Source organism: Heliconius melpomene, chromosome 8 (assembly GCF_056956725.1).
Source record: "Heliconius melpomene rosina isolate 202511_hmr_F chromosome 8, ASM5695672v1, whole genome shotgun sequence".
Taxonomy (NCBI): domain Eukaryota; kingdom Metazoa; phylum Arthropoda; class Insecta; order Lepidoptera; family Nymphalidae; genus Heliconius; species Heliconius melpomene.
This window is the reverse complement of record NC_140396.1, coordinates 9607661-9623578: the sequence shown is the minus strand read 5'-3', so window position 1 is coordinate 9623578 and position 15918 is coordinate 9607661. Positions and strand designations below refer to the sequence as shown.

Genomic DNA, 15918 nt, shown 5'->3' with positions numbered 1-15918 from the left:
GTCAAGATCATTTATTCGAGATCATCGGCCTTTTATTTAGGCCCTCCAAGGTAAAAACCACTCTAATTGTAGCAATTTTGTAAAATAAAATGAAATAAAAACAGTAGAAATAAATGTTATCAATTTATTATTCCCATATAGAATTATGATACTCAGGATTATCAAACAACAACTTGGGTTTGGCACCCTGGGGGTGTTGGGGGTGCTGCGGGTGATGGTGCAGCAGCTGCAATACCCCGGTACCGATGCCTGCAGGGACCCCCAGGATGATGCACTCCGAGACCCCCTCAATACGGTCCCGTTGTCCGTAGTACGCCGCGTCGAACAAATGGTCGGCTGTTTTTTCGAACTGTAATTTATTAGAACATTTGATATAAGCTATATTTTAGGGAGAAGAACCTTGTTATAAATGGAGGGGAAAAGAGAACCTAAAAACCTAGTGTTAAGTTAAGATTCAACTCAACGCCGTACTGTAACAAAATTACAATTAAAAATATAAATTTAACTCTTTACATATAATAAAATTAAGATAATATATAATTGAGGCCACCTTGTCGGAGGAGCACAATCGTGTGATTGTAAAATATGAGTGATATCGGTTCGATTCCCACTCGGATTGATTGATTTTTTGCCTCATTACCAGAGCTATGAAAATATCCTAGCTGTGGTATTGAGGCAAAAAATAAGGATCAATCAATTGGCGGACCTATAGATTTGCCAATCAACCCACAATGCCTCAAGAATTCGGTGACAGTAACGAACAAAAGTTTCCTAATGGGAACAGACTGTCTTAACATCAGGTTCTCACTGCCGACCTGACCGACTGTTATGTGCGGGATACACCGTGAAGCTGAATAAAAGTGATACAAAATAAAGACAGAGCCAATGATAACAATACTTACACTAGCCAAATTCAGGACGCTTTCTTTCATCCTGGCCAGCCCGTACCTGGTGATGCCTAGCACTTCCCCGCGCGCGCACATTTGCGCCGCCAGCAGCGCCACGTGGCGGCGGTCGACGGCCATGCCGTGGCCCGCCATTACCGCCTCTATCTCGCTCATTATAGTGGATGCTGCCGCTTCGATACCCAGGGTTTGGAATACCTGCGGAATGGAACGAAAGTTGTTACCAAATAGAATAGGTTTGGCACCATTTGTTCAGTTTCTTGCTAGTAAGCAAGAAATCCAAGCAACGCTGCAATGTGTACAATATAAATTTAGTTTAATTTTGATTATATAAGCGCGACTTTGTTCCTCTATTGCCCAGTTTCTTCTATCGTTACAGTTCATAAACGTAATTGGAGAACGGAATATATAGTTACTAACTTATTTCTATCTGCCCTGTTATATACGGGATATACAGTGATTCTGAGATATTTCATCCCATTATTATGTCTATTTAAACCAAAACAACGACACCAGACCGATAGGGGAATAAAATGTAATAATTTATTTTCAACGTGAAAAATCATTACTTCTAAGATATTATTTGAAGACGTCTTCCTCCCGTCAATGCCGTATGTCGCCATTACGTCTCTAAGCCCATCACCTTCCACACACAGTTTGTATCTGAAATTATACAAAAATGTTTTAAGTTTTAAGTTTCATAGACTGAGTTAGATTTAATAAGCTATAATTAAGAATTTCATTCACGTTCACAACCAGAACATCTAAATGTCACATATAATCACAATTCATTCAGAGCTCAGCACCGCATATCTTTTATTAACCAATAGACTTTTAATCACCTGTTGATAGCAACAGTATCATCACACGCGATCACTGCCCTCGACACCCTCGGCAGCCCCTTCACCACAACCAATGGGAGCTGACGTGCCAGCTGCTGCAGGGCCATGTTCAACCAGCCCCCACTCGTTGGACGACCGTCGGCATACACTTTGACCGCCCATTCTGATACTGCTATCACGTTACAGGACTTTAGTTTTAGTTTTGATGTGCATATTCTGAAAGAAAATAAAAATATATAAATAAATGCCCAGTCGCTGCACAGGGGCACAAAGTATGACTGTAAAGTGGTTCGTTGTGGGTTCGATCCCCACTCGAGGAAATAAAATATTTATATAAAATTTGTATTTCCATTTCTTCGCTCTGGTGTGATGGCAAAGGCTGGCGTTGAGTTCTGCCACTCAACACGCATTGCCTCCAGAATTCGACGGAAAGTGGGGAACGGAGTGTCTTAATACCAGGTTACATCTGCCTACCTTGCTGTGTGCGGGATACAGCGTGAAGCTGATTAAAAAAAAGTAGTTTGGTAGTGATAGAGTAGTACAATAATTCTGAGGATTAATAAAAATTAGGTACACAAAAGTACTAGGTTACCTATGTATACCTAATTTTTAAAGGTTAAATACGGATTGAGCAAACAAGAGAGAGTGAGAATCGAACCCACAACCGTTGCATTTACAGTCACACGCTATGCCAATACGGCAAAATGCCACAAGAAAATATTTTTTAAAAATACTCACGAGTAAACAACGCTATGAACGTTAACTTCTAAGCAAAGAAGGCGAATTCGTTCCGCGTCCAAACGCAGCAGAAGGAAGCACTCGTTTGGAAGGTAGACTTCATCTATGTAAGTTGTTATCTGTATATGATAGATTTACTTTTTAATTATTAATTTGCAGTTCCAATAAAGAACTTAAAATAAATTTAGAAAAAGTTAAAACAATAAATATTCATAAAAATATAATAGAACAAATATAGCGTTTGCAACATATGGTTACACATTATCCAACTAAATTATTAAACTGGCAAACTCACCTCCCCCAGTGTGGTCTTCTCCACTCTCCCCTTAACTCGTCTGGCAAACTCCTGATCATACGGGTCCATGAGTTCAGCAGTTATGATAGGCGTGGATATATTACGAGATGCATTAATAATTTCTTTAACGCGGGGAACTCCCTGGGTGATGTTCATTGACGCTACTCCGGCGAAATGGAAAGTTTTGAGGGTCATTTGGGTACCGGGTTCACCTATACTCTGGAAGATAAACAATAATTATAAATATATAACTTAGGTAGAAGCAGAGGAAATGAAATATTTATTTAAATTTACATTTCCATTTCTTCGCTCTGATATCGAGGAAGAGCGCGGCGTTTAGTTTCGCCACTCAACACGCAATGCCTCCAAAACTCGGTGGAAAGTGGAAAAAGGAGTATCTAAACACTAGGTTCCCTCTGCCTACCCCACAGTGTGCGAAATACAAGGTGTAAGGCGATTAATTTTAATTTAAGTAATAAAATATAGGCGTTTTAATACTGTTTATAAATTAGTAAATAAATATTTAACATATTTATGAGATCATATTACAAGACAAGTCGTGGAAAGTGGGGAGCAGTGTCTTAACACTAGGTGCCTCTGCCTACCGTGCTACATGTGGGTTACAACTTGAAGGTGCAAAAAAATCGTAGTGAGTGTTACGTGTTTGGGAGAGTTGTCTTTTAATTTATTAAGTGACATTTTTACTCTCCACTCACGTCAACGATTATATTCAATAATGGAATGGAAAATAATCTTTATGCTTGGTGACAATTAAATATATATAATAAAGTTTTTATATACCTAGAGGCCTTTCTCAAAAAAGGCCTCTAGGTATATAAAAACTTTATTTTATAAATGACTATCTATACTTTAAATATTACCTGAGCAGCAAGAGCCCCCACAGCAGTACCAGGTTCGATAATACTCCTCTGATACTTGTCATGGCACACTCTTATGAACTGGACTAGTTGAGTAAGCGTTAGTCGCTCCAGCTGTAACGCTATAGGTCCGCAACTTGCGTATTTGGCTCGTAGTAGACGGACTTTATCTGCTATTGTTTTGAGAAATTTTCTGGAATTCAATATGTTAGTTTAGTTTTCAGATAGTTATACATCTAAAATTGCTATCCAGTTAATCCAATAATTATCTATCTTGGATAATGATTGGATTAACTGGATAGCAATTTTAACCGTTACTAGATTTTGCTAATTTTCAAGTATTTTTCAAAAATATTAGGAGGTTTTAGTTATGTACACTTTATTCGTCACTTAAAAAAAATCCAAATATTGTATTACAGTTATAAGTAGAAATAGTTGTTGAGATATTTAAAAAAAATACACTTTCAACTTTGTCAAATTAGGTTCAACTAAAAAACTAAGACTAATTTTTACAAAATGTTCAAAAATAATAGGAAGTACCGTCGACTAAAACTAAACTTCGTCGACTATTTGGTAAATACTAAAATGTTTGGATATGATGACTGATTGAACTAAGAAGTAATTTTCAAAAAAAGTACTTACAATAATTCAGCCTTAAATTCAACAGGGCATGTTTTGAAATCATCCAACGCTAGTGTCTCTTCAGCAGCTACTACAATACCATCGCCATCCAAAGGTTCTTCTTCCCTATATTTGTGAGGATTGATTTTACGAATCAAGAATTAATATGGTAGGAGACGGAGTATCTTAAGACTAGGTTCTCTCTGCCTACCCTGTTGTATGAGGGATACAGTGTGTAGCTTATTTATTTTAATAAATAATATATAACCGCATTGCCACAACCAATGCGTCAACCAGGAGAGTAAATTTTATTCCGGGAACTTAAGCAGGATAGTCTTTATATTTTTTTTAAATAAAAAAACAAATCTATATGGTATTTTGGCGCAGGAGCACAAACTTGCGACTGTATTAACACTGCGGCAGCCACACCACCACCGCCACTCAACACACCAATGCCCCTAAAATTCGTCGAAAAGTTGGGTACAGAAGTGTCTGAATAGGGACGGAGTGTCTTAAAACTAGGTTGCCAGGTTCTCTCTACGGGATAGGTAGAGCAGAGAAGAATAGTAGAGACTTATTTATAAAATATCTAATAATACAACCCTACATGTGAACATGCATGAGGTGAGATCATGCATGTATGATCTCACGTCCATATATAAGATCACATATCCACTCAAGTGATCATCAGTTCACACATGTGATGTAAATCTATTCGAAGTAATCTCATATATCTTCTACTTTCTTCTATACTTTTACAACCAAATCAAAAAGGGTGTACATACAGTTATTTAAATAAAACGATATTTTGCTTTTGTTTTCATTGAAAACAACATACATAAAGAACGGAGTCTCTTGACACAAGATTCTACCCTGCCGTACGAGAGACGGTGTTAAGCTACGCCTACCTAATAGTACACATGGCCCTCACATGCTGCAGCACTCTGTGCAGGTCGACGGGGCGGTCGCGGCCCTCCATGTAAGTGGGATCGAGACCGTCGCTGCCGTACCGGAACTGCACCACCTCGCCTGGTGCGTTGCGCACCGTCATGTCGTAGTGAAGCACCAGGTCCTCTAGCGACTGAGGAAGGTAATAATTCTTTAATTAGATATTATTGTAAACAATATATATTATTATTGCTCATAATTGAGGTTGTCGTGACGTAACGACACAGTATCTGACTGTAAACGCACTGGTTATATTCTCGTTTCTCCTCTCGGGCGAACGAGTTACTTCGATGTGAAGTGTGAACCTCATTCCTTTTGGTATATAATTGGTAATTTTAAAGTCATTCTGTGGTAATTAAAGTCGTTCTTCTCTAATATATTCTGTATTCGAGTTTTGAAAATTTCTAAAATTATCTGAGGGAGGGAAACCATAGTGTTACCATAAATAATCATATTATAAGTAACGATGACGACATATCATTCGATGTACTACTTTGTCTGTTTTGAACATTTCTTCTTTCTAATTTATCTCAAAAACATTTGTAAGGTACAGATTCCTATTTTATCAAGGGTGAGCCGAAAACATTTTATATCATAACTTCTGTCATTAAACTCACCTTAACCAATCGTCTCTGCAAATATCCAGTTTCAGCAGTCTTAACAGCGGTATCGACCAATCCCTCTCGCCCTCCCATAGTATGGAAAAAGAACTCCGTGGGTGTAAGACCTGAGTAGAAACTGTTCTCTACGAAGCCACGGGCAGCAGGGATTTTTGCTGGAAAGTATGAAAAATGTTATATCTTCTTCTATTTTCGTAATGAAAAGGAAATACAGGAAGAATGACCACAGATGGCGAGTTTTTCTCTGAAGGTCTATCTAATAAAATATATCTAAATAGTCGTGACAGGAGCACAAGGGTTTACTGTAAACGCGGCAGGTTCTGAAATCGATGCTCACTCGAGGAAATTGTTTTTTTTGGTCTTCACGAAGCAAAATGCGTCGCTGAGTTCCGCCATTCAACATGATTGCACCAGAACTCGGCGGAAAGTGAGGAACAGAAGTGTTTTACCCTGCTATGTACGTTATACAGCGTGAAGCTAAAATAAAGAATAAAAATAAATTTGAAATATTTTCAAATATATTTGTAATATAAAGCAAAAAACAAAATTAATGAGTTAATAATGATCAAATGAATGAAGAAATTAATCTATAATAAAAAAATACACTTACAGTGCCTCTCAAAGTGTGGCAGAGAACGATCTTCAAATCCGTTGGGCACACGTTTGCCGTTGAGCGCCTGCTGGCCCACGCATGCTATCATTTGAGATATGTTGATATTCGAACCTATTTGTATAATGCAAGCAATGTAATAAGGCAGAATTTTGTTTGAAAAAAATATTAAATCCAATATCTTTTATTAATTTGTTTTATGTAATTTTACTTCCAAGAAATTTTAGAGCGAATAAAATAAGGCGCATAAATAAGTAAAGCAGGAAATTTTTTTTTTTTTTAAAATGTAATTTTGTTTAAGTGACTTTTGCCATCAAATCGATAAATGCCATCGATACCAGCAATCGACGTTATATTTTTAACAAAGCCATAAAATTGTAAATAATAATATGCGCATCCATAATAATTTCAAAAATGGTTAAAACATGTATAAAGGTATAAAATATACCTTTTGAGCCACTTTGAGCCATTATGAGAGGCGCGTTAGTTGGATGAAGTTCCCGGAAACAAGCTTTAGCTGCCAACTCTCTATAGAACAAAATAAATATAGATATATCGTTTTAATAAAAGCTAACAATCCATTATGATAATATTTTTAAACTTGTTATATTATATGTTATATTTATCTCTCCTAGACACATATATGATTTTTAAAGCTTCACGCCGTATTTATAGCAATGTAGGCTAATGAAACGTAGCCTTAAGACACTCTGTTTTGATTAAGATGTCAAGACGTTGACGACAAACAACAACAAAACTCAGCAAAATTACAATTACAAATTACTGTCCATAAATCTATTTCACAGTAAATCGCAGCGAATAGTTGCGATATGATATGATAACATAAGCGAAGAATATGCTTAAATAAAAAAAACCTACAAAACTAACCTAATACTACTGAGTTCACTCAACATGACAGCCTCAAGAGATTCCTCCATGGTGCATCCCGGCTGGCACTGTAGGGTACCCTTCTCCATTTCCAGGATATAGCCGTCACATTTGGAATATCTAAATAAAAAGTTAATTTTATTGTTACTCATTTATTAACAACTAACTTTTGCCTACAGATTTGCTTGTGGTTTTAAAAAAATGATTAAGAGTTGTGTATGACACATTATAAGTGCCTAAGGTAACTTCGAACGCAGGCACTATACAGGTCATTGAAACAATTAACATAATGAAATATAGCTTAAAGCCATCCTCTATAAATGGACTATCAAATATAGCGAAAGCTGATATAGCGAGTTCAAAGAAACAAATTCATAAATTTTACAATATTAGCATAGATATTATTTTCTTACCCAGATTCTAACAACTTGTTCTTGGCTTCAATAAGCTTCTTGCCGGGGGTCACGTCTATGATGCCGAAGCTGAACCCCCTATTCATCATATAGTAAGACGCCATACGCGCTAGCCTGCAAAAATATAACATATATGTAATAAGTTATATATTTTTTTGATTTAATAAATTATTTGAATTGAGGCAGGAATTGACAAGTGTTTGAAATAAAATATTTATTTAAATTGATATTTTTATTTATTCACTCTGGTGTCGAGGCAAAACTCGGCTTTTAGTTCCGCCACTCAACACGCAGTACCTCCAGAATTCGCGGAAAAATGGGACATTGAGTCTTTAATACTAGGCTCTCTCTGCCTACCTCGCTACATGCGGGACGTGAAGCTCAAATGATTTAAGTTAACAATTGAATGTAAAAAGGTACGGCGCCTCAATTAAGCATAAAATTGTCCATTTGATCAAAGATCAGCAGTTTGCCTAAAATCTCAATGCCACATCTAAACATAAGCTAAAAATAAAATTTGTAATAGAAAAATATGACGCAGCCGACTCTTTGTCATATAAGAACCAGCACTCACCTCCACATACCCCGAACAGCGTACTCCTCTCCCCAATCCCTTAGCAGGATGTAGAAAATGCTAGTCTTAGTTCCTGAACCGAGGGTACTTTTGTCCATAGAACCGCAGATTAGTTCTGAATTTCTTATTATGACATCTGAAAATAGTCATTTTATATTTATAATTTTTTTTTCTTCTTTAAGATCAAAATCATCATCACAGGCATTCTTTTACGCCCACTAGATATAGGTCCCAAGGATTTCCGAGACAATCGGTCGAAAGTAATGTCTCAAAACTAGACACAAGTTGTGTAACAGAATAATGTATCACTATGCTCCCTAATTTGCTTCCATATAGTAAGATGTGCAGGAGACAAAAAAACGTTTTTTAACTTTAGTTAAGCCACACCGTCCCCCACTTTCAATCTAATTATCGACGAACTAATTTAACAAGAGTTTGTGACCAGAGAGTGAAAATAAAAACGATTCATTTCGAACCCACAACCGTTGCGTTTACAGTCAGACGCTGTGCCACTACGCTACGTTGACCTAATATTTATATTATAATAGATTTTAAGTTAAATTGTGTTATCACATAAGTGACATTGTGACAGTGTGTTATAAAGTTTCTTTAAACCTAATATTTATATACAGATATATAATTCAACTTACACGAATCTTGTATACACATGTCTTTGTTGCTAGTATAATTTTTGCCTTTCGTTTCCAAGTTAGCTTTGACATGGCATCGTTTATTCGGTTTCATTATCAAACTGAAAAAAAAACAATTAATATTTTTTACACATAAATACGTATATATGCTTAATATTGATAAAGCAAAATGGCTGCGATGAGGAAGTATGTAGGGAAAGATAAACTGAAAAAAAATACCTAAAAATCTGCTTCCCAGTCCACAACATCCTCGGTTTCATAATAGCTGGTGGTGGCATATCAATCCTCATGGAATTATCAGGACCTGCGAGGAGACAGCTAGCCAACTGCTGAGCTTCAGATTTGGTGAAAAAAGTATCCCTTTGGGTGATCAGATATCCACCGGTGATGAAATCCTGGGTGGCAGCTATGAGGAGTTCACCATTGCGCGGTGTCACCAGGTTCGATTTGTTCTGTAGAGTTAAACGTTATAGTGTTATTTATACGGTTTTTTAATTTGTATGATATATTTTAAGCTTTTGATAATTTACTAAGACTTAAGGGAATATGTGTATTTAACGTATATAAAAAAATCAAACCTGTTACCATGTCTTTGTAAAAAATATACCACTTAACTTACCCCCATAAGTATAAGCGCCTCAGCTCTCGCCTCCTCGGTCTGAGGTAAGTGCATGTTCATTTCATCTCCATCGAAATCCGCGTTGTATGGGGTACATACACATTCATTGAATCTGAAATATGTTTTTTTAATATAAAGTAATTGTGGAATAAATATCAATTTGTGTCACACAATTGACTATAGTTTTTTTTCTCTTTCACGATATATCCTGCATATAGCAGGGTAGATAGAGAGAACCTAATAAAAAGACACTTTTTTAAAAAACATAAAAATTTCAAAATTTTTATGTTTTCCAAAAAAGTATTTTTGTTTCCTAAGTGTGGAATAACCCTATAAAATCATGAAAAATAACTAAGACACTGCGTTCCCCACTTCCCGCTGAATTTTTCGAGGCATTACTATTTGTATGCCGAAACTCAACACTGCGCTTTTTTGCCTAGGTACCAGAGCGAAGAAATAAAAATATTATTAAATTATTATCCATTCCCTCACGTCGTAAACTGTGATCCCAGAGCTCCTAGACCTACGTCATTGAGAATTATTAGTCTAATATGTAGTTAAGACGGCATACGTACTCAGTACCGTGGTTCCCTTTTAGAGATGGCGCCAACTAAAGGTACATAAAATTCACGCTCACTTACTTTAAAGAAGAAACGCTCGTATTAAATATGTTGACATAGGCCTTTGCTACCGTCGAACGTTAAAGGTTGTTTAAAATTGGGGGCAAACTACATAATACTAGAAAGCCTAAATTTTACACATATTATTTTTTTCCTATTAATAGTTGTTCTTCCTATTAATAGTTTACTCTTTCAAAAAAAACATATCAAACCTGAAAGTACGTTGCGGCTGCACCTTCGCCCTGTGACACATAATAGACAGCTTGTGTAAAGATGGCTGCCGGTTGAATAACACTACATCTCCGTCCACCAAGTGCCTTTCTACTATATCACCACACTGAAAAAGAAAAGTTATATTACAATTATAGCACAATGCAAAAATTTACAATTTGATAAAATACTTCAAATAAATGGAGGCCAGTCATCGCGCAGGTTCGTTTCCCACTCGAGGAAATAAAATATTTAATATATTCATTTCTTCGCTCTGGCGTTTCGCCACTGAACACGCAATATCTTCAGAATTCGGCGTAAAATGGTGGACGGAATGTCTTAATACTATGTTCCTTCAAACTACCATGCTGTGTGGAGGACACTTAAAAAAATTTCAAATAAAATATGAAAGATTGAATCGATCCCATTTCAATAAATTCCAAGCGCTCTTGTTTATTAGGCTAAATGTTATATTTAAGCTAAGGTGAAATTTAAATGTGTGTATGTTGTTAACATTTATTTAAGAAGCGCGGGGCCATGTCCTGATACCTTTAAATTTAAAAAAAAAAAAAATTTATTTACGCAAAAATACTTATGAGCAAGAGGTATGAACAAATAGTAAAATATTTTTATTTTTTTGTTCACAGAATGGCAAAATTTTACGACTCACTGATAATAGCCTACAAAAAAGCTCGATTGTATTTTTACCTTCCCTGCTATTTACGGAACAAAGGATAAAACAAAAAAAAAATAACCTTCAACTCCTGAGCAATCTTCTCCCTGTTACCGTACTTCAAGTACTTCTTGTGACTAACTCTTCGTTGCTGGACGTAGTTGGCTCCAGGATGCACATCAGGCCCGTTGCAGACCAGCTTCCTGAGCCACTGTAGGTTAGCAGGAAACACTCGTTCTGGATATGTTAGGATCTTGGCCACATGGACTGGTACACCAACCTGGTGGAGAAGAATTTAGGGTTTTTTCGATCTAGTAGCCATAAATAACCAATACAAAAAATTGGAGTTAGACCAATATAAAAAAATAACTGCCTTAAAAAAAGAAAAATAATAATATCGGGTAATATAATAAATACACTCGATAAATAGACTTTGTGATAAGACATTTTGGAGAATATTGGGACTTATGAGAATTTGACTTCTGATTTAGTTACGACAAAACGAATTATTAAACATTCTTTAGTAAATATAACAAGAATATAACGAGAACGTGGAGTAGGTGGAGAATGTGATTTAAAAACTGTAATTTATTTGAATTTCGCAAAATACATATAAAACAAATAATTTAACTTTACTACCTCTTGTATCTGCAAATTAGGGTCCGGCGAGATAACCGTCCGGCTGGAGAAGTCCACGCGCTTGCCCGATAAGTTGCCGCGGAATCGACCTTGTTTACCTTTGAGGCGTTGTACTAAACCACGGCCGGGTTTTTTTGGCTGTAGAGCAAAATGTACATAGTATAACAATTCAATTTATATGATATAAAACTCTTCCTCCTAACAATATCTTATAAAATGGCAAAAAAATATATAAATATATATAAATAAAACGTTAAAAGTATTTTTAATTGAAAATTTAAATAGACTAATACAAATAAACCAGAAATAAAAAAGAAACAAATCATCAAGCAATTTAAAAAACTAACTAACCTGCATGGACAATGGAATACCAGACATTTCACTATTTATATATAACGCTGCATGCAACTGCAGGTAGTCCCAGTCCTCTTGCACTAGCTCACTTTTCCCACCGCTGGCCATGTGGCGGGATATCACATCATTGATTAATAAAATTTCTGATTGCTTCATTGTTAGATCATCTTCATTTCTAAAAATTAAATTATCAGAATAAATTAAATTCAAATTATTAGATTGCGAATAAAATTTAAAATAAAATCTAAATCTGACTGCAGTATATAAGAGTTAGCGCCACGCAAAGAAACAATTCTTCAATTTATTTTAAATTTTAACATAGATTTAAACTCACGTGCCAGCCTTAATATCAGAAGCTACACTTGGTCTAATGCAAAGCGGTGGTACAGGTAACCTGGTGAGGATCAGGTCTTCCGGCCTCGACGTTTTCGCGTCCATTCCCAATAGGGGAATATCCTCATCGGGAATACGTCGGAAAAGGTTTAATACCTAGTAAACAAATATATATTTGTCATATATATTGCATTAGAAAAATAATAATTATATTCCATACAAAAATATGAATGTACCAGGATTTCCTCTAACAATTTCCCTAGATTTTTTTTCTTCAGGAAAATTTTCACCGGGGAAAATTTTACGGGAACAAAATATTTTAAACAAAATTCTTTACAATTTACCAAATACTTAAATTCACTAAAATATGTTTTATGATTTAACATTCTTTTTGGCCAAAACACTGTTCTTAACATTCAAATCTGAATTCAAGATTGAATTCTGAGTGGTTACTTTGCCTTTGTTTATTAGTGGAGAAATTAAAATATTTCATTCCCCCAAGTGATCACTACTAGATAATGCCCACATATTTATTACTAGTGGACCCGGACGCGGCTACGCCTGCTTAAACTATAAGAATATTTTCGCGTCGGTCATACTCATACTATACCGCCCGAAGGCTAGGTCATTTCGAAGTGACATCTCCTTAATTATTTATCAAACTTCATAAGGATGAATATCAAATTGTCGCGGTACCGGTTGCGTAGCGACGCGACGGTTGTTATTAACATGGCAGAATAAATTGCATGTCAAATTAGAAAGTACTTTAAAATATATTAGTTTATATGTGTAATGTAATGTTATATAGCCTATAGCACTTCTGAAGAATGCAGCTTTTATACAAAACAAAAACAATGTAAATCAGACCAGTAGATCCAGAGATCTTAGTGTTCAAACAAACAAACAAACAAACAAACAAACAAACAAACAAACAAACAAACTCTTCCGCTTTATTATATTAGTATAGATAAATTAAAATTGTGAATTAATTTTACTTTATATATCAATTTAATATAATTTCTTTAGGCTAGCCAACATTATAGTAACAGATATTGAGGATATAATAAATATAAATAACTCACTTCAAGAGGACTAAGTTCAATTATAAGCCCACTATTGATCATATTCACTAACTCCTTATTAGACTCCTTTGCTTCATTGAAGTCACTCAAAACTCTTTGAACCAATGCATCTGTAGGCTTCTTATTTCTATATTTATCATGAATAATTTTTAAAATACCAGCTGGACTCTTTTTAACTATACCATTGAGTGATTCACAATGTTGACATTTAGTGCAAGTTTTAGCCTTCTTTAAAACAGTTGCCCGAAGATTTTTTTTGTGTAAATAAGATAGTTCCGGATGCATGAATTTTCTTTGGAAAGATTTCTTTATTGGCTCCGGTAGCATTACTTTTGCACAATTCTAATAAAACATATAAATCAAGTAAAAAAATTGGTTTTCATATTGGAAACCAAAATATCTAAATTATATTCATTAGCTAACAATTACAGTAGTGTCGATTATCTGTTATTTTCTATAAAGTTATCATTAAATACATTTATTGTAATAATTATAATCTATTATAAGTAAAACATAGTTTCGTTTGCAGCTGTATACTTTCCCAGGCACTGAAAACCAGAGTTGGTACTTGTTGAATTTTCTATCTAACATATTTAACATTCACCTTATTTTAACTATTATTTATAACATTGTGAGCAGTTTATTGTTTGTTATTTTTATATTTTACTTTATCACTACTTTTTATTACTGATTTTTGCAGACATAGTAATCTGAGCAAGTGGTTGTTTCGTTGATAATGTTCAGCTAATCAACACTATACATAACATAGCTTCACGCTTTACCCCTAGCAGGGTAGTCAGAGAGAATGGAGCGCCATACGCTACGGTCTCTACATACCCCTTATGCCTCGTCCACCGTCATAAACCTCTTCATACACACCCTCCGGGGGATCCTCATGCTTTTTACGTGACCTCCCCTTCCTTAATTTAATATATAGTTAGTGTTGGTACTGGACCAACAGTAACTAAATTACTAATAATTTTAATATCAAAGAAAATAATTAAACACACACCTTGCATATTGTCTGTAGGATAGTAATAATAGATCTAAAATAGCCAACATGAAATACAGGCAATGCCAATTCTATGTATCCATAATGTCCCACACATTCAGCCAAACCAAGTCCACAAGTTTCACATTTAGCATCTTTTTGGTTAGTTCCCTGTAAATATTTGAGATGAAAAGATACAATTTTATCTATTAGGCAGTTATTTTTTTAATAACAGATCAATTGTTCAATTTTATTTGTTTAATTATGAACTTTAACATGAACATAATAAGAAATTATTATGAATTTAGCATATTTTCTCTATTGTATAAATGCATTAAATAAAAGAAAATAAAATTAAAAGGTGGAGTAGGTTGAGCAGGAAGGCAGACCCTGACAACATACACCAGGATTAATGCCTGGAGGAAGATTATATATACAAACCATCCGCCTGTCAAGGACTCCATAGCTAGCTGGTACTCTTTGTCCGTCTTGAGCATACAAGTTCTTTGTAATAACTTGTATATGTGCTGCTTGTTGAATATCAGATGCACTATCCACATTAAATGTTACGTGCGAGCTAAAAAAATATACTGCCTAATTATAATCCGATCATTTAGAATAAATTAACTTTAATAAGAAAAACTTCTTTATAATAATAACATTAGTATAATATTACTTCTTTTTATTCGTAAAACGTAAATATAACCTTACATTTTCCTGCCCACGTAGGTCTCACGATACTGTTCCTTGGGCATTTTTAAAATAATATTATAATACTAAATAAACACATCAATTAGAATGCCATGTTATGTTAAAATATATGATATTGTTGTATGAAGAAAACTTGTTAAATTTTTACAATAAATTAAACAGAATAGACGGCATTTGCTTATGTTATGACAGGTGACAATTATTAACATTTGACACAAGGAACATATACTAGATGATTTGACAGCTGTTTCGATAAATACAATATATTACATAAAATTTATACAAGGGTATACAATTGATTTGCGGGTCGAAGTCGATATTTTCTTACTATCTGATAAAATAAATGGCTTTACAAATTTTATACAATAATTATATTAGAATATCTAGAGATATTTTCTAGAGATATTTCCCAGTTTAGATTTTAGCTTTGAACAGATATACGTTCGTGTAAATGTTAAATGAGTTAAGAGCCTACATCTTATAGTCTATTTTTGTTTCCATAATTCCTAATTAGAAAAAATATTGAATTAATACAACACAAAGGCCATTAATATTTATATTCAAATATGGTAAAATTAATTGATGTAATTTAATGTATTAAACTCAGTATTCTTTTAAGCTCTTTTTAATGAAATAAGCAACTACAAAAACAATAATTTTAATATTGTGGGTAGTTTTTTTTTACATCTTGCAAATGTTAGATT

At 34.6% G+C, this 15918-nt stretch overlaps 1 protein-coding gene across 1 annotated transcript; it reads right to left on the bottom strand.

Moving 5' to 3' along the window:
• Positions 1-113: 113 nt before the first annotated feature.
• Positions 114-15428, bottom strand: Polr3A (RNA polymerase III subunit A). The gene is made up of 27 exons (XM_085189569.1): positions 15215-15428; positions 14945-15080; positions 14525-14674; positions 13513-13854; positions 12432-12586; positions 12095-12272; positions 11744-11881; positions 11187-11384; positions 10434-10558; positions 9602-9713; positions 9202-9434; positions 8983-9083; positions 8333-8468; positions 7759-7872; positions 7346-7465; positions 6906-6985; positions 6458-6571; positions 5845-6002; positions 5188-5360; positions 4301-4405; positions 3662-3851; positions 2781-2999; positions 2486-2604; positions 1748-1963; positions 1475-1568; positions 903-1103; positions 114-349 (listed from the first exon to the last, which is right to left on the bottom strand). The coding sequence occupies exons 1-27, from the start codon at positions 15256-15258 to the stop codon at positions 128-130; spliced, it is 4173 nt and encodes a 1390-aa protein (XP_085045695.1). The 5' UTR covers positions 15259-15428; the 3' UTR covers positions 114-127.
• Positions 15429-15918: the final 490 nt, after the last annotated feature.

Excerpts from the sequence above, each read along its gene's own strand:
- Polr3A (XM_085189569.1), bottom strand. The coding sequence starts at position 15,258 with ATGCCCAAGGAACAGTATCGTGAGACCTACGTGGGCAGGAAAAT. Across the intron at positions 4,406-5,187 it reads AGGGCCATGTGTACTATTAG|GGAAGAAGAACCTTTGGATG; the intron begins GTAGGCGTAGCT and ends TCACAAATATAG. Across the intron at positions 3,852-4,300 it reads GAATTTAAGGCTGAATTATT|AAAATTTCTCAAAACAATAG; the intron begins GTAAGTACTTTT and ends ATTGAATTCCAG.